At 36.4% G+C, this 27200-nt stretch overlaps 1 protein-coding gene across 1 annotated transcript in view; it reads right to left on the bottom strand.

Moving 5' to 3' along the window:
* LOC122842636 (CUB and sushi domain-containing protein 1-like) overlaps positions 1 to 27200 on the bottom strand; it is a 415097-nt gene that overhangs the window by 194891 nt on the left and 193006 nt on the right. Inside the window, exons 4-5 of the mRNA XM_044136693.1 lie at positions 5249 to 5443; positions 1876 to 2083 (exon numbers count right to left, since the gene is read on the bottom strand). Coding sequence (XP_043992628.1) covers positions 1876 to 2083; positions 5249 to 5443 — 403 coding nt within the window. The remainder of the gene's footprint in view (positions 1 to 1875; positions 2084 to 5248; positions 5444 to 27200) is intronic.

The following is a 27200-nucleotide window of genomic DNA, read 5'->3' as shown; positions in this document are numbered from 1 at the left end:
ATCTCTCAGTGAAATGTCCATCAACTTGTAATTCCTCCTCCGTAGAAAAGTGTACCACACATTGTATCAATATGTGCTAAAAGCCTCTGGAAGATATCACTAATAGTTTGAGTTTTATATTTCATCTGCTTAAAATTCAAATAACTTTTTGATACAAAATTTTACACCACATTGTGTTGCATTGTCAATTAGGAACAATAGATTGATAATTTAAGATGACCACAAAGGTAGCCCTATGTTGAGTGTAATCTCACTACTAACGGTTGAATCTTCTCCCTGTATTGCAGTGTGTGGCTGACAGGGGTTCTTTAATATTACACTGTCAGGACCGGCGCTTTGTGTTTGAGTAGTTGAGTGTGTGTAATCTGTCAAAGTCTGGTGAAACGATCAACAGCTCATCCTGTCAGAGGGCCACTTAAGGCGTGACACACATTAAACATGCACACACATAAACAATAGTATCGAGAGAATACAGTGGACGATATGTGCTGCTCTGTTAGTGACAGCACTTAATGCACAACCATTCTCCTTTTGTTTTCTTCCGAAAAATTCTTTTCGACCAAGAGACTCTTGACAAATTTGTTTCTTTAAGAAGGCACAATCATAGACTATTTTTATATATGGAAAACATTGGTCAAAGTCACAAGAGTAGAAAATTGTAATCTATAAAATCCATTTTAGTGTTGCATTCATAAAGAGCTTTTAGATAGAAAATGTAGAAAATTTGTTGCTGCAGATGTGTTGCATTCACTTGAAATAATGAGCTCTGAAAAAAAACAAAACATACAGGACAGCATTTGATCCTAATTACTGGATTGAAAACAATTTACACCTTCTGCTGCTTTAAAGCATTTTAATGGTGTTTTAGATAACTTGAGCTTTATTATTATATAACTTTAATTGAACACACTGCATGATGGAGGACTTATCTTTAAAGTTAGATAATTATGTTTTCTAGTCCAATGTTATCCAACATAATGTAGATTTTCGGTATTAGATAATAAACCAAAAGACATTTTATCACTTCAAGAAATCACTGTGATAAATTGAGTAACAGCTAATCCCAAAACTGCACAGAAAATCTTTTATCTACTGTCAGTCTTAAAGCAGATTTGGTCCAGCAGATCTGTTATTATCGAGGCCAAACATCCTTTTCTGCTTTTCGCTCACAGAATTTTCTCAGCGAGTCGAAATAGTGAAGACCCCTCTATGCTTAAACATGAGCATGTCTCCTCGCTTCCACGGCTTGTTCTGAGCCTTCGATGCATATGTGTGATATTTTGAGCAAACCAATGTGAATTCCAGCAGTGCTCTAAATTTAAAAAGCAGAATGTGCTCTGAAGTGCCAATTTTCAAACTCGATCACAGAAAATGGCGGTGAAAAACATGAAAATCCTGCTCTATGGAACTTGAATAAATTAGAAAAATCAACACAGCTACTGTGCAGCTAATCGATGAGCAGTTACTGCTGTCTAACCCAACAACACTATTAGTTGTATTTTAATAACAAACGCTCTTCAGAGTGTTTGCGATTAAGAAATTTGAATTGAAAAGGCAACTATTCTTTTCACTGGTAACAAATTGCTGAAAAGAACAAATTTTTTTAAAGAACCACCAAACCCATTCTTTGTTAGTACTATCCACTGCCATTTTTTGATTAATAGCAAAGCATGTATTAATATATACAGTAATTGACCTTCTAAATGTCAATGCTGCTTGTGCACATCAATTTTCTCTCCATGTGTACAAAGCTCTCAGCATGTGCTGGACAAGTCCTGTTGATTCCCACTAAGACTCCCGTGTCCTTAACAACTCTTTTTTTTTTTTTTCTCCTTTTCCCATAGCACTGAAATTTGTCTACTACAAGAGTCTTACCATATGGTTGGTGCTTCTGTCCCGCTGATTTCCAGAAAGTCATATTTGTCTTCTAGTAGGAAGTCGTTGAAAACAAGAGCGATAGTGTCCCCGGGTTCAGCAAGGATTGACCATGTGCAGTCCAGGTTGTTGTCGTACTCCGCTGGATATCCGGGGCTGGTGATTGAACCCGCGGTGCCTCGTAACGTACCGCCACATGCTCCCTCCGCTGGTCAAAGATGAAAGACATAAATAGAAAAAATGAGCATAAAAAAGGGAACTTGATAATACAGAGGTTTTTCTTACATCTTATATTGTAATTTAAAATGTTTGTTTATGTTGAATTTGTATCATTGGTTTAACATGGTTATTCATATCAAAATATTTTTCGAACAATTGCTGAATCTTTGTAAGTAGTTTGCACTTTTTGAAGTATTTTATCCATTTACTGTGCTGTACCAAAAACGTGATTTATCCCTCATTTCTTTCTATTTTATTTTTAAGGATCTGGTAATGCCTGTAAGCTGCTGAAGAGACCTTGAAATGTATTTATTCAAGCTTTCTGGAGATTACTCAATGTTTCTTTGGACTTTGGCTGTTCTTCAGGCAAATATTTATACTGGGGTGCACAGCTATTTTTAGAAAAATGTTTTGTTTGGTAAAATCGCCAGTATGTGAGTTAATAAGCTGTGGATTGCAAATTTTCTGTCTTTTATTTTAGAAATTGTGTGTAGGCTCTTTGTTTTGAGGACAACAAAGAGTCAGAAAGACACGATTTCTTCACATTCTCTCCAGTCTCCAAAAATAACAAAGACAACACAGATGTTTCAAACAAAATTCAGTTTGTGTAAATGTCTGTTAAGTTAAAAATGGGTTGCTTCTTTCTTTTCTTTTTACAAGATTACAATGATTGATAAGTTTCTTATGAATAATAAGGGCCAAAATTATTCTGATATCTGGAAGATTAACATGTAAAATTATTTTTGTTGTACCTAAATTTTGCTTTCTGATGAAAAATGAAGCAGGTACCTCTGAAGAAATAGAGTGTGCGGTAAAATATTTTATTTGCATTCCATTAGAAAATGGCTGGATGAAAATTAAGCAAGTCATACAACATTGCTTTGGACCAAGATAGAAATAGCCTGTCATGAAATAAAAGATGTTCTTGGTAAGATTTTTATTGCATCTTTGTTCTAAGTCTAGAACTTCACTGCAAGTTTCTATCTCCAAATGTCCTTGCTTCATATTAAACATTGCTCTGTGTATATCATCTGCTGTGGATTACTTAATATGTAATGTGAATAAAAGCTCATCTATATGTTGTAGGTCTTCAGGAGATAAAGCCATATAAAGCCCTGTGTCATCAGCATAGCTATGAAAATGTATGCCGTGTGACCTTATGACCTTTCCAAGATTGACCATCACAACACGTAGATATAAAAATTTAAAATGTGTAAGATTGTACCTTGAGTATTGAGGAACTCTGTACTATCAAACCCTGTGTTTATAAAACAATGTTTGTGTGTTGGATTTTACTGAACCAATAAAAGCCTATTTGTCTATACTAATAGGGCACAGATAACAACTTTGAAGCCTAAGATTTAAGCTCTTTTAGTTGTCCATTTTACTGACACAAAAACATATTAGCTCATCACAGGAGGTCACCAAGCTTATGTGCTGCTCCAGGACTACAGCTCCCACAGTGAACTACCAGAGCTCTGTGGGCATTTTGCCCTGGCAAAATGGCATTTCTCAGTGTGTCAGCTGCAGTTTGTCAATAAGGTTTAAATTCTTTGTAAATATTCTTAATACAAGATCTATTTGATAGAAAAACATACTTTCTGGGCTGAAACATAGTAATGGCAGTATTATGCTGTGATGACTTGTGATGTGAGAGATATACCCACCTGCATTCATTATTAGATAAACATCTGATATCCAATAATGTTAGTGAATCAATTGATAACGATATGATATAAATGTGATAAATAAACAAATAAATAAACAGTATTAATGTGTTTCAGCTTTGGGTTCCTTTCAAGCACAGAACCAAAATAATGAGTAGATAATGCAACTGATGCAATTAAAATACATTTATTTCCAACTCAGCAAAAAGTTATAATTTTTTTCTGGATGATGTCTTCTGTTTGGCAATAGAACAACTTACCAGTAGTTTTTTATTGACTACCACCTTACTACCTTTTTACTATCTAAGACATTTAAGACTTAATTGAACAATTAGCGTCACAAAATATACTCCTGGCATAGTACTCTATTGTATTTATATAATTATTTACAATAAACATTTTTATCAGTCTATGTAGTTCTTTGTGATATTTGTGATATGCATATTAAGCACAGTGATATTGCAGTAACAACACATTTGTAGTATATTGTATAGCTCTACTAGTCACCATTTGCACAAACTAAGTGATTACCAAAAGGAAAAAACAATTGGGCAACAGTAATTGATCAGCTAAAGGGTGACAGGCATCTGTTGGATTTGATTTTATTTTCCTAAAGATATATTTTCAGATATTGCTCATCTGCTATGAGATCTTCTTCCTTCTTTTGACCTCTAAAGGTTCACTTGTTCATTTTTGTGCACTCTGCACAATTTACTGGCAATAGCTGGACAGCGAATAAATTTAAGTGAAACATTTCACAAAGTTTGAAGCACTATTAATCTAAGCTACTTTTAAAATGCTTGAAAGTCTTGCTCCTTGGAAACAAAATAGAAAGGCAGAGTGGTGGGTGGCTTAACACTTTTAGAGAATACTGTAACATGCTTGCGTATTTTAAAAAATATATTATTTTGCTCATTTTATTGGTTATTCATTGGCTTAAGCTCACATTTCTACTGAAGAATTGACCGATCTTGAACCTAACTACTTAACAATAACACTGGCTCTGTCTGACAGTACGAACATTCACATATGTATTCTTGCCTGTGGAGTGCCAGGTTATTAATAGGGGTCTTTGCTTGGGGATTTTGGGCTCCATCCAGTTCATACTGCAGTTTGTAGAGTAATTGGAGTCAGACCTTTATGAGTTTTAAAGAACATCAATACACTGGGGCTTCTCATATTTCAGCTCATGACCTCATATTAAGGTCCTTCAGTTCTCATGACCTTCACTATATGTCTTATTATAATACTTCCCCCAAAGTTTTATTTTACTTTTAAAACTAAAGATGCAGCTAGAGCAGAATTGATTCGGCCTCACTGAAAAACGTTTACCAGATTAACAGCAATCAATTTTCTCTCAGTTTGAAATCAGCAACACTCTGATGATATTTTAAATGGATGGGTAGAATAACATAACAATAATAATAATAATAATAATAATAATAATAATAATAATAATAATAATAATAATAATAATAATAACATACCTCGACAAAACGGCGATGGGAAGTCCCACTGTGCTCCACTGCCAGGTGACACAATGCATGTGAGGGTACTGTGACCTTCCAGCACAAAACCCGACTCGCAGCTGTATCGGATCTTGTCTCCCATGTTGTATCTCGATCCATGAATAATTCCATTCGGAATAAGGCCAGGAGTGCCACACGTGTGGCTGGGCAGAACTAAAATGGAGAGGGGAGGAAAAATAGGAAAGTTTTTCTGAATACCTTAATGTTAAACAAATAGTATTTCTTTCTAATAAATAATTTCTCATACACCTAAGTCTTATGTGTGTAATCTTAAGAAAAGTGAGCTGAAACATTTAAACAGAAATACATTTTCCCAATGTAAGGTGCTAGACAGTTAATTGCCTTCTTTATCATATTTCCTCACCATTAAGCCATTCACCTTTCATGAAAAAAAGAAACAGAATGTGAAAGAATCAAAACTTCTATCTTTTTGATACAGATTTCTTTTGAACCTTAAATTTGTAATCAACAGGATAAACCTCCTTTTCCCAAGTTAAGACAGCTGAAACAAAGAGTCAGCACTGTAAAATACCAAATATAAGTGAGCATGGTTTTCTAGGATCCTATAAATATTCCAAAGTCACTGCATGATATTTAGATGTCTGGCTGGCATTTTGCCTCCGATGTGCATCTGTTGTTGCCCATTCTTAGATGACACAGCTAGCTCTACAGTGGGAGCTGCTACAGGCAGCTCATGGTCTAACTAGGCCAAAATCAACTGTGACTGTAGCCAACGCGTCTTAGCTCCACAGAAGGGCCAGATACACAGTGGCTGCAATACAACCTGGACGAACTCCACAGGCTCTAACCTCAGCGTACGCTGTGTGTATTTGTATAACTGGAGCATGTTAACTTGCTTGGTGTGTAATGCGTGTATTTAATGGCTCTGATGTGTGTGCCTCTCTGTACGGGATAGAGAGCAGAGTGTGTCTGCACATAAGGGGTATTCAGCAAGTCAATCTGCGTGTTTGTGTGTGCTGTTCCAATTAAACGCCAGCATGGTAATTAGACAAAGCTTCATCATGGAGACCCTGAGAACTAGGACAGAGAGAAAGAGGAAGGGAAGGGGTGGGAGGAGGATGTAAAGAAGACAGCAAAAGGTTTTAAACCCAAAGATGGATGAAGTGACAGACTTACAGCAAGAAACAGCAAGACAGGGTGAAAAGAGATTGAAGGTGGAAAGAAAACACGATGGGATGAAGAAGGAAAATAATTTTTTTGTCAGACTAAATCTCAGGTGAACTAATTGCAATAGACACTGAACATTTATAATTTACTCTAATGGACTCATTATTTGGATTTTATGTAGTCATTCATCAGAAGCAAGTTACTTACAGTCAACTTGGCCTTGCTGTCTTTTGAGCAAACACGCAGCCTTGCCTGATTCGTTTTAATAAGGTGAGGCAGACAACCCAACCAAGAATTTACACTAAACCTGAAGCACATGGTAGTAGGACGGAAGGAAGCAATGAAAAGTATTGAAAATGAAAAGAATCAGCAGTCAAAGACACATCGTTAGTCACATATTGGACAGGAGAGTTCTGCTTCTGCCAGGCTGGCGTGTTAAAAGGAAAAAAAAAATACCTGCCTTGTGCACAGAGGATTTCCCTCATTTGAACGGAGGAAGACAGCAAAACGAATCAGGGGGGATTTCTGCTGGATATAGTGTTCAAATGTATTGCTACTACCCTGCAAATCATGTGCAGAGCTACAGATGCCTTTTAAATCAGATCCACAAAGCAATGCCCTGTTGTCTCTGGTAGATAACCTGCAGAGCTGCTGTACAAATTCCAAGCTCTGGGACAGACTGTTTGGAGTGACCGCTTTGGATTATAACGACAAGACCAGAAAAATGGATTTTGTATTTATATATATTCACTAAGAACGCAGACAGCTTTACTGGTAGACACTGTTTTTCAGCGGGATACACTATAAATACATAACATGCTGGATTTTTTTTAATTGTTATTATTTTTCTTTTTGTTTCCTCGGAATGGCCCGAAGAAATTTGCTGAAGTAACCCCATCACTTCAGCAAATGTTTCCTCATGAAAGAAGGCTACTTCTGCAGAAATAACAACACAGTACAACAGAGGTAAACTTTCCTCTAAAAGAAAAAACAGCAACATTTTACATAAAAAAAGGTCAATTTTTTTGTATTTTGTCATGAAACTGTTTATCTAACATTCTGGATAATTTCTTACTCCACTGTTTAAAACTCGTAATTTTAAAGAACTGATGATAAACAAAATACAAGAAAACAAATACATTGAATTTAATAATTATTTTGATTGTGTCATTCTAAATTACTGTTTCTGTTTTGTCTGGGATTTGAGATCATTAGGGTTTATTACAAAGAAGAAGGAGAAATGATAAATCTGGACCAAAAAGCAGAAAAAAATTGAAAAAATAAAAACAAAAACCTGGTCAGATGCTTTAGAGGACATATTGTGTGGGTTGTGTGATCATGAAGAGTACTCAAGATAATTTTTTCTCTAATCTTCTCATTAAACACATTTTGTGGAAATAAAACATCCAAACTTACAGAAACAATGTTTAAAATAACAACGATATTGGAAATGTACACATTCTGTTCACAAACTGTTCATTTTCAGTAAAGTCTGTTGTCTGTCAAACTGAATAGATTGACTTGTTGTCAAGTAGCAATTGTGTATCCAATAATATGTTAAGGAAATACTGATTTAGCTGATTTGAATGGCAGTTTGATCTTAAAAAAATTACTTCACTCTCACTGTTATTCCTCCAGTGTGCATTTTGTTTATTCGCATGGTTTGGCAAGGAAGTCGAGCGACACATTGTACTATGGCAGCCACAAGAACACCACCATCCTTTGACTTCCCAGCCAACGATTTGACTTGGGAATTGGATCCGCAGCTGTGTGGTCTGTGAGGCAATGAGGAGGCATTTTATCCATTTGCACCAGCAATCCTCAATAGAGAATTTGACCACCAACATGTTTATCTCTGTGGTTTTGTGGACATTCCTACATTTGTGTGTATACGTGTGCTACCATTAGACTTTTTTTCATTACAGGTCCCAATAACATTTATTGAACACTTTATTGATGATTTAGATCTTGGTTAGATTAGGGCTATAAGGCTAGGATTAGGGATCAACACTTTTTATTAAAAAGGTGAGGAAAAATGGAAGGCACTGGAGAAAATATTAAAAGATGGAAGAAAGGAGTGAAAATAGTTTTTTAAATTATTAAATTATTTTCCCTGTCTATCAATATTCTTTAGATTGAGTACCATTTCACTTTGTCATTGCTTCCTCCACACATACAGTGTCAGAGTTTTAAAGTTGATTCTTTAAATAGTTTCACACGCTTTTATTTTGCATACTTACAATGCACATATTCCAAAGATTACATTGGTAAGTTGAAAACTAAGCATAGAAGACAGGCCAGGCCTGCTTGCTAGAGTCAACGGTCACTGTGCAGACAGCTCAGATGTGTATCATGTGAAGCACTTATACAGGGTCTCACTGCCAGCTACCACAAGACCATCTGCCTGCAGATCTGTCACGGGCCTGCTGAAGATGCCAAAGCAGATGAATAGTAACAAAAAGTCAAGGTGCTGCCAAAATAAACGAGAACTGAAAAAAAAGGACTTAAAAATATCACCTCAAATTATGCAATACAAAATAATGGTTTTAATCAACATATAATATAAGCTGTGTTTATATTATTTAAGTAAGTGGGTGATATTAAGTTAGACAAATGTTTGAAATATCTTGGTAATCTTTTGTACATGAGCCTTGGTTGCCTTCTGCTCTGTAATGTGACTTTGATCCAGCATGTACTGAACTCGCATCAGGAGTCACTCTGGATTGGGCATTGGTGGAAAATGGCAACATTGGCATAAATATATTATGGCAAAGTTTTTTATGTGTAACACTCCACCACTATCAAGTATGGTAGTGCATCTGTCTCATGGTAAAATCAACAACAAAAGTAGACAGAGTCAGACAAAGAACAAGGGAGAGAGAAAATTGTGCTGATGATGTTTCAGAGAGCATTATGGGGCTCTGGAAGGAGCGCTCCTTCCACATTGATCGGCTAATCTCTTCTTGATCTACAGCAATTTCATGAACATCCCGAGTCCATTGGTTGCACGAGGATGGGCCACAGTACCCATATTGAACACATTTTAACTGCAACCAGTGTGTAGAGCAGCTCCATTAAGCTGCATGCAACTCCACGACAACAACAGGTGGGTCCCTGTAGCGGCGGTATTATGTGAGACTTTACAGTTTAAACACTGATGGCTATTAACAGACTGGTACAACAGATTTAACACTTTTATTAACCAAAAAAAAAATACAAATAAAACAACCCTAAGAAAGTCGAAATACAACATCAATGTTTCTAAAATAGTGGGTTCCATAGTGATTTAATCCTTCAAGTACAGAAGTTAGTTTTAGGAAACATTTGTCCATTATAATTACGTTTATAATGGACAAAACGTATTATAATTACGTTTACTACAAATAAAAATAAATGTGAAAAACATCAACTGATGTTTGATATGGTCTGTAAAATGTGCAAATGTGAATAATATTTAAGTTATGAGTATACAAACTAAAATTCTCTCCCCGACAAAACAACTGTAGTGAAATGTAGAGTATTTGTACCCCTAGCATGCAACATGCCACCAGCCTCAGTTGGAACAGATGTACTGAGTGATGAACTTGGCAAAACTCACGCATTTCTTATCAAATTTCCAGAGGGCTGCAAAGTTTAAATCAAGTGGAACCAGAACAAATGTCAGGCGGTGTGCATATTGCCAAAAAGAAATTTGGGAAGATGATACTGTTTGAAATTCATCTGAAAAAAATTTAATATCAGTTTTTAGAGATATAAATGTATATATTATTAGGTATATTTCCCCAGCAATGCTTGCAATGCTAAAACAGCATTCTGTATAATCAGCACTAAAGCAGTTGTAAACGATTATTTTAGTAATCAAGTATTCTATCGATTATTCTGATGATTAATCAAGTCATCAGCTAAAATACTGCCATAAGAGCAGTATTACGACTGGATATCAACATCGGCCCAATTTCTCATATTTGAGCTTTCCTAACAATTACTTTTCTGTAGTTTAGAAAATTTAAATGTAACAATAACAACTAACCTTTTAAGTTAACATGGACAAAAACTTTACAATAATCTGAAACTTTAATAATAAAGACGCAGGCTCACAAAGTCTTTTGTAAGAAAACATGTTTATACTCCAGTTTATAGTTTATGTATTCATCTTTAGTCAATTTAATAGGTGAAATCTCACTTTTCACAGCCGTTTATAGCTTTTGTGTCCATGTGAACGACTGGATTTGGCTCCTCTGTCACAGAAACACATCTACCAGCTCTACCACCACAATGTGCTCCGCCACTCATTTGTTGTCACTGGGATGGTGGTAAATTTATTTTCCGGTTTGTCCGTAAAGTTACACTTATGCTAAGCACCAACTACAGCACAGCAGCTCGCAGTGTTCAGTCTATCCGCTCACCTGTATAGATACACCTGCTGCGCTCCTTCCAACCGCTCACTTTCAACTAGTCACTAGGCAGCAGCTCCAGGAGGAAAAAGGCTGCAGTACTCCAGGCATCGCTCCAGTCAGTTCTTATTGATCCCCGGAAAAACGATCAAAACACAAACTTTATCATAACTCAGTGAAATACCCTACATTCTCCAGACAGAACTTGAAAATTGGACGTTGTGCTGCTAACAGTTAGCCTTCATCAACAACGTATAGGCGGAAGTAAGACCGTTGTGCAACATACATACACCTTGTTCCAAATTATTATGCAAATTGGATTTAAGTGTCATAAAGATAAAAATTTTTGTTGTGCTATTAAATTTATAGGTGGTATTGTGTGTCAGGGCTCCTTGAATCACTATAATTAATTTCAGAGAGCTGGTTGTTTAGTTTGTCTGGTGAGCTCAATTAAAGGAAATCTCCTTAAGAAGGATGTTCCACATTATTAAGCAGGCCACAGGTTTCAAGCAATATGGGAAAGAGAAAGAATCTCTCTGCTGCTGAAAATCATCAGATAGTGTAGTATCGAATAACAAGGTATGAAAACATTATATATTTAATGAAAACTGAAGCATTATCATACTGTGGAGAGATTTGTAGCTGATTCAGAAAAAAAGATGGGTTTGTACAGATAAAGGCATAATGAGGAAGGTTTCTGTTAAACAAATTCATCAGATTAAGAAAGCAGCTGCTAAAATACCATTATAAAGCAGCAAACAGTTATTTGAAGCTGCTGGAGCCTCTGGAACCTCAAGGTGGAGGATCCTCCAGAGGCTTGCGGTGGATCGTACTGTAATCACCCGGCCGAAACACAGTGCGCTAAATTATAAAACAAAATTTAACGAAGCTTTGAATCGAGGCAGATAATTTGCCTCGAGGAATTTTAATAATCAAGGTACTTAAATCACTCTAGGAGTTGTTACAACCCTATTAAGTACATTTCTAAATATATTGGTAATGTCTTGATAAAGTGACTCATAGCACAATTTTTTTTATTATAAACCTATGTAGTGAAATAGCCTCAATGAGGAAAAGGAAGCATTATCTTTGCAATTAAAAATGTAAAAAGATCCCTCAGTGGGCCCAATCCATAATCCATTAACACCTTCACTCAGATCCCACAGTTTGTATGTTTTATTAAAAGAGCAATCAGCATTCTCCCATAATCTGCGAGTCTTACTGGTGAGCTCTGCAGTTGGAAAGATGTCAACGCCCCTGAGCTAGATGGACTTCCTTACACAGCAGGTCCTCCCATAATGTAAAAATATTAACAGCTTCACTGACATGTTGTACTTAACAACTCTGTGAGCAAATTGCAGTGGTGCTTTTGGCTGGTTGTGACTACAAAACATTGGTGTTGGTGATCAGAGGCCTCTCGTCACCTGCTGATGGCTGCTTCTTTCGATATGTGAACATACAATGTGACACTAGGCAGGAAACCCAGAAAAGACTTTAAAGTTTTTCACATTTTGTGCACAGCTCAACAGACTTATGAGCACAAAATTGAATAACGAGCCTGGTAAAACTAAAGATAATGTGAAATACTAATGGGGAAAGAATCTAATTTTGAATCACAAGGAGAAGCACTTTGCTTCCCTACTTTGTGAGGAAAAACAAAAAAGCAATATCAAATGTACTTTGATATAAATATGTATATTTTAATATTTGTAATGTAATAATGTTCCCCAAACCCTGAGGAAAAATACACCGTGATCCAAATTATTATGCAACTGATATTTTCTCAGAATTTCTTAAATGGTCAATGCAAATGATGGTCAGTATAATTTTCAAGTCATAAACTATTACAGTATAAATTAAATTTTACTGAACAAAGGTCCCAATGAGAACAGTATTTTTTTCAAAAATAAAAGACTCAAAATGCACTGTTCCAAATTATTATGAACAGCAGATTTTCTAAACATTTTATGGATTATACAGAACAATCATTCTTTGAATGTGCAGCATTAAGTGGTCACATGTACTAAAATCAAAAGCTATTTCAATCAAAAACATCTAAACAGACCAAGTTAAATGTTAACATAGGACCCTTCTTTGGTATCACAGCACAATTCTTGCATCCATTGACTTTGTGAGTTTGTGGAAAGTTTCTGCTTGAATTTCTCTGCAGGATGTCAGAATACCTTCCCAGAGCTGCTGTTTTGATATGAACTGCATTTCACACTCAGATCTTCTGCTTGAGGAAACTCCAAAGGTTCTCAATAGGGTTGAGGTCAGAGGTCAGACGAGGATGGTGACCACACCATGAGTTTCTCCCCTTTCATGCCCACAGCAGCCAATGACACAGAGTTATTTCTTGCAGCATGAGATGGTGCATTGTCATGCCAGAAGATGATTTTGCTACTGAAGGTACGGCTTCATTTTGAACCATGAAAGAAAGTGATCAGTCACTTTGCTGAGGTCATTTTCACACCTTCAGGGACTCTGAAGGGGCCGACCAATGATTCTCTCCCCATGATTTCAGCCCAAAAAATGACTGCTGTGACCTCCTTGCTGACGTCACAGCCGTGTTGGGACATGGTGGCCATCCAACACCAATCCACTACTGCGTCCATCTGGACCATACAGGGTTGCACAGCAGTCATCAGTGAACAAGACTGTTTGAAAATTAATCTTCATGTATGTCTGGGCCCACTGCCACCGTTTCTGCTTGTGAGCACTGACACACAATACCATCTATAAATTTAATAGCACAACAAAAAAATTTATCTTTATGAGACTTAAATCCTATTTGCATAATAATTTCGAACACGGCGTAGTCCAGAATTTGGGTGTGAAAATTTAAATTTAAAACATATAAATTTAGATATATGCAGTATTCCAGCAGAAAACAAACCCAAACCCCATTTACTGCCATACAATCCTTTAAAAAGGTACATTTCTGCTCGCTTGGAGTAGATGTATTAAAATGTATTACTGCTGCCTTTCCTATGCTCCCTTAGTGGAAAATATATTAGCAAGGCAAGTGACATTTCCAGCAGTGCCTCTCATCAATCATCTGCTAAACAGAGTAATCACTGTAGCAGCGACACTTTGTTAAACACAAGCTCTCCACAGCCTTTCCAGTTTGACTAGGGAGCCAGGATATATAAGATGGTAATGCACAATATCCCCATGCTGAGAAGGCCAACACCATAATAATCAGCAGCAAGAGAATCAACAAGTATTTACCATCAGCCACAGAGCAGGGACACATGGCTACTGTGACAAAGAAGCCTCTAAAAACGGTTCACATTCAGTGTCTCAGCCCTATTTTTTGTCTGCTTTTTTTTTTATGAATGTGTTTGTTCTGATTGTAAAATCATGGTAAATCATCAGCAGAGTAAATATAGTGATGATTAAGATGCCATTTTAACATCATAGACATTGTTCAAGATGAGAAATGTCAACACTGCCTCAGTGCAATTCCAGCTCAGAGTTATCAAAAAATAATCCACAACTTTCTCAGACCTAAAGCAGCACACAGCTAAGAGAACCATTACTTCTAGACAGAACTTGTTCAATTGAAGCTTGGAGGATTCAGGCTTCGGGCTTTTTTGGCTTTCACACTTCAGATCTGCTTTGCTCTGTTAAAAGGGACTCTGCCACCTTTCTCTTGCTCTCTTCTTATGCCTTTTCCTGGTTGTACGATACATTTACCCTAGCCACATTTTTCCCCTTTATTTCATAACATGACTGACAGAGCCATGCAGGCTCCATTATGATGCTTTCGGATTCTTATTACCACTTCTTTTCATGTAACATAAGGACAAAGGGCTGACCTGCATTGTCATGCTCAAGATTAGTTTATTTACATACATCAAATTGATAATCTCCATGTGTCCTTTTGGATAATTATTTTTCATGCTTTGCATTTTGAGACCCCATCCATAAAGTTTGCTGGAAGCTGACTAAAGATGTCAACATTTTGCCCTTTAGAAATTATAATTGCTTTGTCTGTGCAATAGCAATGCAACCTTAAAAGTAATTGACACGGAATCATTAATGTCAGTAAAATAGATGCACTAATCCACTCAGGTAATACATCAATTCTCATTAGCAGCAAAACAGATTTGAGTGGAATAAAATCTTTTCTTTTGAAGGTTGATTATGCCTATCAGTCGGAATGCATACAGAATCTATTTGCATTGATCATTATTCTACTTTCACTGTCCCTTATTTAGTTTGTACTCATACAATGTTGCTCTGTATCTCTCCATATAATCAATGTAAACTAGCATTTTGAAGGTTTTCTTTTTTTTAAAAAACTTCAATGAATCAATTGTAAGTCAGATTTCGTTGTGTCTAACCTCAATCATAGTGAAAAACTCAATTTGGCACAACAGTATTTCAGATCTTTGGCTAACACTGTAGTTTTGGCCATTGGTACATGGAACAATAACAGGACACTTTTGGGAACAAAAATCCTGGCTTGTACAGCAGTTGCTATGGCAACAGTGACCTAGCCTAAGGCTACAGAGTGCTGGAGGGGACAAAAAGAGAGAACATCAGTCAATCTCTGTACATCCAGGGAAGGTTTATGATTTTATTTTCCTGTGCAACAAAGAACGGTTATCCAATTATTTGTTATATTAAAAGAAATATGACATATGGAGGGAACTAATTTAAATTTCTATTTTGTTAAATATTAAACAACTGACCATATTTTATAATAGCCTTTAGTAATAATAAAGGCACCAAATAGCCTTTATTTAAAGCTGTCTTAAATATATCTTACTTCTGTTTACTTGAAATTCAGCAACAGCATGTTTTCCTTCTGAAACTGGCTTTTAATTTAAAAATGCTCCATTTGTAAGAATAAAGATTTGGATGAATGGCATGTACTCTACTTATGTACAGAAAATGCATGTTTTTTGTGAAAGCTATTACTATATACCTATTATGCTAAGGTTGAAACGGTTAAAGAACAGATGCTTGAACAACAAAGAAATTCCTTGCCTAAAAATAAACGTTTTAGACTCAGACTCACTCACTCTTTTTAACGATGCATTGCACAAACATTTACAAGTGTATCACTTGTAAATGTGATCAGAGATTACTTGAATAAAAAAATATCTAAAACTGGAAAACTAAATATCGTTTTACTACAGGCTTGTCATTTTTTCAATAAACTTCTTAAAGATTCAAGAACACTTTTAGAATGACTACCGAAGGTCCTCACATTTCTACGACAGACAGTCCAAAGGAAAAGAAGAGTTGTTGATAAAACAGCATCCTATTCAGCCATAAAAAAACTAAAAAAATCTAAAAACCATATCCATTCCCAGCCTCTAATCTCTACTGGTTTCCAAAGAGTGCTGCCAACACATGTTTTTTTTCTTGTCATCATTGCTATGACAACCCTGACCTGACCAGAGTCGTTATTTCAAGACTATCCTGCCCTGAGGCTGTGTTGTGCCAGTGAGGGAAAAAAACTACAAGAATCAACGTTGCTTGCCTCATCAATACTCAAATACAATGACAAAGACGCGTGTACAAATCCACATGGGCTTGGAATGGGAGCATGAAATGTCTGTGCTTAGAGTTAAAAGACAAATCTATTTTTGTTCATGAAGGCTTTCTAAAAAATTTTTTTTTATCTTGCTATTATTTTCACAAAAAAATTTGGCAGTAAAATGACAACAATGACATGGTAATCCAAAATGTTTATTTTTCATGCCTTCGTTGTTTTTGCTCATGTGGCTTCTCTTGAGATTTCACAGATAGATTTGATTTGTTTCTGATGTTCATTTTCAGTTTGACAGGGATGGGGACTCAAGTCTTTAAGTTAGACTATTGTTTCACTTGACTTAGACTTACACATGAAAGACATGAGTACTGGCTTGGGCATGCAGTCTGAGAGAAAGATACATAGATAATCTACAGTTGAAACCAGAAGAATACATACCGGTACTCTGAATGAAAAGACACACATTCTCACCATTGGAAGGTGAATCAAACCAAACTTGAGTTGAATTATCGATGTTATGGTTTGGAAACTATTAATAGGCTAACCATAGTGTATTAGAAGTTAATTGGAGCCACACCTACAGATGTATTTTAAGACCACACCTGGAATAAACTGCTTTCTTGTTTGACATGATACTCACGAGGGCCATGTGGCAAATGTGGTTTTCATGAGACACACAGGGAGAAAAAGAATGTAACTAGAGAAATGCATTAAGGATGTTCAACATGTTTTGGGAGGCTACAGGTGATCCAGTTCAACTAAACATATTAAAAGCTACTGGAAGCATAAAATATTTAAATCCAATCAGGCAGCTGGACCTGATCCCAAACACTACTGCTCGCATCCTCACTAAAACTAAAATAACGTAGCACATCTTCCCTATTCTAAAGTCCTGTATCTAAGAGAATATGCTTCAAAATACTTCTGTTAGTTTCTAAGTCACTGAATGACTTTGCATCAGAATACATTAAAGATCTATTGCCGTTGAATCAACACCACTCGGGTCGGGTTCACATCCACTCTGCATCCCTTTTGTCAGAATCAAATGTAAAGAAGCAGCATTTAGTTGTTATGCTCCTCAAAGATGGAACAATTATTTGTGGTTTTTCCACCACATTTTTTTTTATTTTAGCATTTATAGCTCATATTGTGGAAATATTCAAAGGTAACTTTTTTCTTTTTGATAAAATCTCAAATTTCCCATCTACTTGCTTACAAATGGGAGAGAGGAGAGCCAAGAATAGTACAGGAATAAGTGTTGATTGCTCGGATGTTTAAATGGACATTAATCATGGCTCTCTCTGTTGGCTATCCTTGTTTTCTTTTTTTCATGCACACACACACACACGCCCGCAAACACACTAGTGTAATGCATCTTCATTTAGTCCTCCTGTCCTTTGGGCACATTTACATTTGTCAACTCAACATACAAAATGGATGGCCTGTGGTTTGTGTGTCTCGCTTTATGCTGCCAGGTGTGTGTCTATTCCATCAGTCTCTGTGTCGGCCTCTGTGTGTTTACCTTTGATTACATTTAAACACAATTTGAACTGCATGTCTTTCTCTGCGTACGTGTCAGAAGATGCATTCACCCTTTTAACGGTCTTTGTATTTAAACACCAATGTGAGCCTGCGTGGAGACGTGTGGGTGTGTCTGTGCGTGTTTGCGCATGTGTGCTTGAGAGTCAATTTCCTTGGTGGGTGACAGTTCATGGTCCCCCGGGCAGCACAGAATTGTGTGTAAACTCAATGTCAAAACTATTGCCATACATCATCAGGGTGGCACAGGCACTGACAAACCCTTAGAAAATACTGAATTTTAGTTGGAAAACATTGGCAGTTGGCAACATAGATATGTGCAAATTATGTGTCAGTAAATTTTCTATACAATCTGAGAATTTAATAAGGTCATAAGCTAAAAGATTTAAGTCATAGTGGATATTTTGTCTCACCAAGATGTCATTGAATGGATGCTGAAAGAATTAAAAGTAGTTAGTTTGGCCTCCAGTATTAAGATGCATTCTTGTATCACCCCTGCAATAATAACACTCCACTTACCACCAATGCATCATATAAAAAGTTTTGTTTCTTTGATTCTAAATGTGCCTACACAAGTATGAGTTGTGGTCTGAGACGCATAATTGACAAGGCACAATTGCTGATTAATCTATGATATGCATATGCCCAAAAATCCTTTATTATACAGTATGACATCAGTCAAGCCAGCAATTGATGTGCACAGCAGATTTTGCTGACTCTGCCTCAGCACTCAAATCTGTCACAGATATTGACCCGTCTAAGCACAACCTTTATTGAACATATTGAGGATTAAACTCAAGACTTTTTACCTCTTTACATTATTTCCTGTATTTCCTCCTTCACCACAAGCTGCTTTTGAAAAACACTGACTCATTTAGTGACTTTTTTTCCTTTTACTGCTACTTCCTTACAATTTTTCAGCACTCATTATGTTAGTTCAAGAGCACTGTCACAGCAGGAGCATCATTGTTTTTCTGTTCTGCTCTGTTAAAACCCACTGCTGGTATTAACTCAACACTTACTGCAAGTGTGTTTAACAATATATGTGAAAGCAGCAGTGGACCTTTTTGAACTTCTTTGAAAAATGTTGACAATGCCATCAAGGTTAGCTACCCGTAAGAAGTCAGACTGAAAGCCTAACATTAAACATTCTGCCAGCTGTGTAACAGATAGCTTTGGTTTGAGACACAGAAGAAGTCTTACACAGTTTATTCATTCATTTCTTAACCGGGTTTGTTCTGTTCAGCATGGCAGGGCCACTGTGTGAGAACTGGAAGATATCCCAAACATGTTGTCATTACACCGGAGACAAACTCACTCACACATTGTACTCACTCGTGGAGTCAATGCAGTATCACCAATTAACCTGGCATGTACGTTTCCAATCTGCGAGAGCTAGCTATAATACCCAGGCATGCACAGCGAGATAAGTCAGAGTTAATTATCTAATCTCTAATGATAGAAGTATTTCATCTCAAAAACACATTTGTCAGTTTATTTATAAACCAAATAAACTGATAATATTTTAACTTAAGAATGACTTTTTAATTTTTTTTTTATTTTATGGGATAGAGATCTCATGATTATGAATGCCATCAGAGAAGGGAGAACCTATCTTCAATTTCAATAAATCAGCTCGAGATTAATTACATCTTGCAGTGTTCTCAGTGAGACCAAATATTTTTTTTAGTACTGAATGTTTCTCAGGGCACTCTGGCTTCCTCCCACTGTCCGAAAACATGCATGTCAGATGTAATGTTTTTTTTTTTTAATTCTTCTTAGGCGCAAGTGTGTGTGCCCATGGTTGTTTGTCTTGGTGACCTGTCCAGGGTGTACCCTGCCTCTCGCCTGTTGACCGCTACAGATAGGCACCAGCACATTTTGCTGCCCCAAGGGGGATGAAGCATGTTAGATAATGGATGGATGGATGGATGGACGGACAGCACTCTATGATAGGAAAAATTATGATTCTCTCCATAAATTAATTTACTGGAAAGTATGATCTACTCTTGATTTAACACTTTGTATAATCAAATAACACAGAAGCGCAGAAAAGACAACCAATGCATACACACTCACACCTGGTGGCAATTTAGAAAAGATTAATAACTGAACAGTATTATTTTTTGGATTTGTGGGAGGAACCGAGGGTACTCTGAGAGAACGCCTGCTTGCACTGGAAGAACATGAAATGTTCATACAGAAAGACCCCTGGTTGGTATTCTAACCCAAGACCTTCTGTCTGCATGACAGCACTGCTACAAACTGCTCCATCATGTGGTCTGTGTTTTGGGTTGTTTACTTATTCACTATTAACTGGGACAGAAATACAAATACAATGAACCTGCTAGCACAACATTGTTATAAAGAACTCTCTCTCTGTATATATATATACACACACCTCACTTTTCCAATCAAATTAGACACAAATAAAAAATGTCATTATGTTGAAATGAGTCTGGAACCTTTATAAGGACCTTCCCTACTGACATTAAACACATTTTGCTTTCAACCACATGAGAATACTTAAAAAGCAGCTTTTTACCTCAAATGAAACAGCTATATAGAAGGTAGCAAAATTTCCCTTACTGGCCTATAATCACAAGTCAGACAAAGGGTAAAAACTTTTGTTAATGCTAAGAAGGCCGTGTTTAATCATTGCAATTGGTCCTTGTCTATTCTGGGAAATAGCTTTGATGTAGCTGGCAGACCAGCTGCTTAACTGTTGCAGTGTGTTTCTGCATATCGGGGTGGATGCATGTGTTTGTGTGTAGCTACTCACCTCTTGCCCAGCTCTCCTGCACTATCTGCCCACCTGTCTGTGTGTGCAACGATGCTCATAAAAACTATGTAAGCCCTGTCGAACCCCTTTATTTCCACTTAAACAAACTATACTTCAGGTAGGTGCGTGTTCAAATTGTTGTTTTAAACAGAAAGTGTAAGTGTTTCTTTATGTATTTTTATCGTTTGTTGGCGTTCCTTGTATTCCAGATCAATATATGTTGTGTTTAGGGAAATAAAGAACCCCTCTCACAGATTATGTGCTTTGGCTGGATACACTCACAGATAGTCCTCCAACCTGAACCATAATGTGTAGATTATTTACTAAATTCTTAAGAGTCCTGTTAGTGATTGCCACAAAGGCCAAAAATACAGACCGATTTAAACTAAATTATCATAAATGCTATAAAGTATGAGATTCCTATGTGATCATCTGTGCTTTGTATATTTCACTGCAGATTTGAATTATGCATCACAGACTCTCTCAAATGAAAATACATTGTATAGCTTTAGACTAGCAAAAGTAACCAGTGGCTTTTGTAAAGTTTGAACCTTACTAAGCAGGAGCTCAAGCTGCCTATTCTTATTGTAGATTAAATGAGCAGAATCCAAAATCTTCATCTGATTTGTATAAGTGAGTCTTTACATGTAGACCTTTGAGCCAGTGTTGGGGTTTTGGTGTTTTCTAGTTGGCTGAAGGATATTTGGCAGTGACTCAGCCTCCTAATGAAATTACATTTAACTCAATCTGACTGAATCCCATTAGAATGAATCAAAAAGGAAAAATTTCTCTTAACATCCAAAAAGTTGTAAAAATATGAAAAAAATAATTAAATGGGTGCTAAAAGCTCATTCAGCAACACATTGATTATTTCAATAGAATTAATGTACAAATGACATTAAAACTCCATGTTCATGTAAAAATATAAAAGGTCTCTTTAGCCTTTTCCTCACATTTCTCCATTGTTGCCTTTGCTCTTCTTTCTTTGTAGGTTTCATCCACTGGTCTTTCATTTTCTACGTATGTCCCTTCTCCTACTTCTTCTTTTTTTTCTTTTTTTTTTGCCATTTCAAAGACATATATTCACCCATTTCTTTCCGATGTCATTTTCAACTTTATGATCCTACTGTTTTTCCATTTGTCCTTTCCTTTCACTTTCTTCTCCCTCTGTTTCTTTCTCCCGTGATATTCTCTGAAAGATGGGTGGATGAAAGATTGTGGTTAATGAATCAATGAATGATTGTTGCTGCGCGTAAATGTATTTGTAACTTTGTGTTTTATTGAAAGTGATAGATTGAAAGTGTGCAATCTCTTTTTATCTCTTTATGATTGTGTCAGAGTTCCATGGGCTTACTGCATGTTATGTGGTAGTGAATGACCGTCTCTCGCATATGGCATGCCACAGCTCTCCATAATGTCAAACATACTTTGTCTAACAACCATATGCATGTGTGGGCATGAATGCACGGGTCTGCCAGCTTGTGCAAACATGCCTATGTGACATGTAAGTTTCCTGAAGCGTAGAAATAGTTTTCACTGACTGAACACTATTTAAATGTAAATGTTGTACAGTGTTGTTAAAGCTTAAGTACTTTATAAACAGGGGTCATTCAATACTGAATAAAGGTGGAACCAATCAATCTTTTGAGATCATCTTGTCTGCTACAGTTTACAGCTTGTGGATATAACCTAAAACAGTCATTTGTCAGATCTCTTTTCTTTAATTGTGTTTGGATTTGCTGAGACTCAATGACATATTGGACTTTTATATTTGTATTGTATTTCTCAACCAATCAAAGCTGTTCTTCTTATCTTATATTCATATTGCAAGAATATTGAAGCATATTTCGGCAAATGTCACTGTGGCACTTTGGACGAAGGATGAGACAAAAAAAACGCTGAAGACAAACAATTGAAAGAGGAATCAAAGGAACCAAATAACAAAATTAATTCAGAGACAATAGAATTTTCTGCTAACAGTTTCGGAAATAGTGCACTAATTCAAGAAGAAACCCAAATTTAAAATGTCAATTCCACGTCTTTACTTTTTAGGATCAAACATGTCTCTATGAATAACATGGAAAATGAAGCACTTTCAGTATATTGCACACATTTTACAGCACTGAGGTAATGGTGCTGCCCCTGGTATCCTGAAATAACCTAGCTACAGATTTGAGCATGCTGCTTCTGTAATTAAGTTCCTTGAAGTCTTTCTCTTTAAAAAGAAAAAAAATCAACAATTAGGGGAGGGAGTATTATGTCAAAGTGATGTTTTTACAGCTTTACTTGATGGTATCATGTAAAGCTCAGCTCATCCAAAATATTCCTAGAATTTTGCTTTTATTCTTTCTTACATACATACATCTCCGTGGAGCTGCAGTCTCCAGCCAGAGTTTTCCCCTCACAGAACATCCCAACCCGGCGACTCTCCCACACAGCTCCACCAGACTAGCGGCAGCAGCAATTAGAAAACACCAGGTGGAACGTTTTATATATACTGCATTTCTATGACAACTAAATGTAACAGTTACTTGATTGTGCTATAAAACTGCACTATGTGCCTGGAAAAAAACAAACAAACATAATACTGCCCCTTCAAACTATCTTTACTTGCATGCCACAACTAACCTCTTAAGAAAGGGGACTGGAAGCATGCACAAGACAAGACAACACAAGACCTTTGATGTAATTAGATACAACGATTGGATGTTGCAATTTCTAGATGGTCCCTAAACTCTTGTTTGACTACTGGTGAAGTGTTGACTTCAGTTTTATAATTTAAACACTTAAAATGCAGCTTATAAACAAGAACTGCTGTACCAAAGAGTCAAATGTTGTTGTTGTTTTCTTTTTAAAAGTAAATTTCCCCACCAGTTTTCTTTTTGACACCTTGTATTAATAAGATCCTTACAACAAAGTGACTCACAAAGCAAAACTTATGACTATGCCTTCTTCAAGCCACTTAGTGCCAAACAAGATACAGCCTTTGAGTTGATTTAAAAATCTAGGACATGACAGCTTTCCTTATTAGCCATGGAGCAGTGATGTGAATGTTATAATCTATGTACTCATACTAAATACCTCTAAAAACACACACACACACACACACGCACACACAAGATTGGGAGCCTGTCCCACAGACAGCTTTAAAGTTTGGGATTCCGACATATTATCCAGGTTGTCATGCAGGTAGACTAATCCACAGTAACTTACCAACAAACTTTATTTTGCCAACAATCCATGACTTTCTCTTCTCTCTTGTGTGCTCTCATTTTTAGGAACAAAGAGAATAGCATTCAACCACTTCATGCCAATAACATTTGATTTTGTTTCCTGACATTTAACGACCTTTAGAACTTGAATCCAGAATGAACACACAAAATTCTCTCTTTTTTTTTTTTTTTTTGCATGTTTAAACCATTCCTTTGTCATTTCTGCATTTTGGGAGTGGTGCTTAGTTTTTCTGATAGATCTCATTGCCATTATTGAATAGGTTTGCATGAAAAGGTGTGCATGGTATGCAGCAGTGTCTCTAAGACACATGTGTCGGCAGTAACGTCTAAGATCTGAGAGGAGTATTTTAGAGCACTAAGTACAAAATTAAATCAAACAATAATTAAACACATTTTATCTTTTCCACGAAAAAAACACAGTTACTTGTAATTGCAACCCTTTACAGAATCCATTTAATTGAATGTAGCTAATTAACACAGCTTTACATAAGCAACTTATTTCCATATTAGCAATGTCACAGCTGACAGTAGAACCAGACAACTATCCCTTAAAGTTTATTCTTCCAGTTTGCAAAGAAAAATCACATTTTATCATTTAGGTAAGGTGCCACTTACACTGTGATGATTAGGAGAGAATGTGGTTAAAGTCCATTTAACCTTCCATACTTCTTCAGATGCATCAAAAGTGTGGATGTCTGTGTGTGTGTGTGGGGGGGGAGGGGGGTTGCACACGCCTGCCCATGAAAGTGTGTGTGAGTCCATCAAAGTGATGTCTTTGATGTCTGATCAAGGATTCTGATTCTTATTGTTCATGACGTGACCCAGACTAACATAAACACAACACTTTCATCCAACACACTCAAGTACAAGTCTCATGAATACACAGACTTGTCTGCACCTACATTAATGCACAACATAAATTTATACTTATGATTGACTGACAGCTGTGAAAAGAAGCAGACAAAATGCAAAAGCAGGGGGTGAGAGGGTGAGCCCCTGGTCACACTTTTCATCTTCGTCTTTGTCCCATCTCTCTTTATCTTTCTCTTTACTCGCCACCTTCTCTCACCATCCCTGAATGCCCCATCTCCCCATGTCAATGTCTTCTATTCCCTTTCTCTTCTTGAATCTACATTAACCTTTGAAAGCTTTATTTTATCTCCCCATTATGTTGCGTTTCCTATCTTCCTTTCATAAACTGACTCCATGTATTAGTTCCCACTTAGCATTTTTGTATTCATATTGCTTCACTTTCACTTCTTACTTTTAAAGAACTCCCTAATAACTAGACTTTGAGAGTCATCTCTCTTTGGAACCTATACAGCAGACTTTGTTCTCTTACTCAATGTTTCAAATGCCCTTTTAAATTTTATCGTTTGGTGTTTTCATCTTTTAAAATCACATCCCAATATAATTTTAATCCCAAAGAATCAGTATTTAAATTTTTATTAATCATCTCTTTCACTCTCTCCTTTTTCATTCTTCTGCTGCTTACATTTCAAACAAACTAGATCCCTTCTGCTTTCAACTTGTGTTTAAAAAGCTTGGCTTTTAAATGGTCTATTAGTTACTAAAGCTCTATGGTGATATTACTGTTCCTCGTGTATTTGTTGCATATTTCATGGTTATTTTTCTACACATAGACATGCTTGAAATAATTTTGATCCAACGTTATTAATAATTTTAATATTTTAATATTATCATAATTTCACAAATCTTGTATTACAGAACCCAGAGATAAAACATTATCTTCTGAATTTGCCACTTTACTGAGGTTTGTGTGAAGCCCAAAAATATCCTACTAAGGTTTATGACTAAACCTTACAAACTTTGCCGACTAAACAGATTTAATGCCATTCATTCTAAACATCTGTGTTGCATTCTGTAAGCTAGAGTACTCTCTTTGTCATAAGGCAACATCGTGCTAAAAGAAACCAGCGTTCTGGCATTTACAGGGAGGTTTCTTTGACACCAGACATCTATTGAAAGGTTTGATTGTTTGCATGCTAATCAATCCCAGTAAGTGACGACAACACTTCCCCATAGCAGCACCTCACTATCACCATTTTCCCATTTTGCTGGAGAAGCCATTTCACAGCAATCCCTGTGAAACACATGATGAGAAAATTGACTCAAAGAATACAAGAAAAAGCCTGAGGTTGTTTCTAGCTATAAAAACTTTGCAGATATTTCAGCATTCAAAGACAAGACTTAAGGCCACAGGCCATACACACACACGTTTATATATATATATATATGTACATGGCACTAAACCGTAGAACATAATTTAACAAAGATGTGAGATAGATAATTTGCCAAGAAGAAATTTTAATAATCAAGCTACTCGAGTTATTCAAGGAATCGCTACAGCCCTGTAACGCACACAGTACAGTAGTCGGTCATCATGAACTAAGGAAAACCAAACTTTTGTGACATAATGAAACAAAGTCAACTGTGTTAGTGTTCGTAGTCACAACTGAACAGCCTCTACTGTATGTTAATGATGTTTTCCAATTATTCCTCAGGGATCATGTTTATTTCATTTGGAAATTATGACATGTGAAATATGAGCATGCAGTTCCCGCTTGGGTTATAAAAGGTTAAGGAGCAAGCTAGGATGTTACATAAGCAGTAAGCAACACCCTCTTATGTGGCTTTCATTCTCAGCTAAGACAGTCCAAAAGTCCATGGATCGGATACTTTGTGATAGATGTCCAGATGTCCACATATATATGTGTGTGTGTTTCTATTTCTTCAATTACATTTTGTGTGTGTATTTGTGTGTGCTCGTGTTGTTTCCTCATTTGTATGAAATCACACAGCCATCTTGTAGCTTGTTGGTGTTCAAAAGCATGTTGTATTGATTAATACATGTTATTCCCCCTCGGGGGAAATGTTTACGTAACAGTGGAAAAGTGTGTTGTACACAAACAGAACTGGCCACAAAGATAGGATTACTCAGACAAATGAATACAGAGGCGTAATTCAGAAGAGTTGTGGGTTTCCATCACAGCACACATAGTAGGAGTTGTTTTGCATATGAATAGTTAACATTTCGTCTCTTTTTGTTTTTAATTATGAAATAAATTCAGTGCTTTAATATGCACCATAACTCATGAAAGCCATAAGTGTTGAAGATAAAAAATGTGTTTCCAAAAGTACCACTGAAAAATAAAAGTTGTTTCACAAACCTAACTTTGAGTCTCATTACTGGTTTCCCAGGAGAGGCTGAGTGCAGCACTGAGATGCAATATTGTTCTGATTAGTATTTTAGATTCCCCGCATTTTTGTCTCAAAACATGTGCCAAATAAATGCATTCTCAGA

This window comes from Gambusia affinis, linkage group LG02, assembly GCF_019740435.1.
Source record: "Gambusia affinis linkage group LG02, SWU_Gaff_1.0, whole genome shotgun sequence".
NCBI classification, from domain to species: Eukaryota; Metazoa; Chordata; class Actinopteri; order Cyprinodontiformes; family Poeciliidae; genus Gambusia; species Gambusia affinis.
This window is presented reverse-complemented; position numbering and strand designations above follow the sequence as displayed.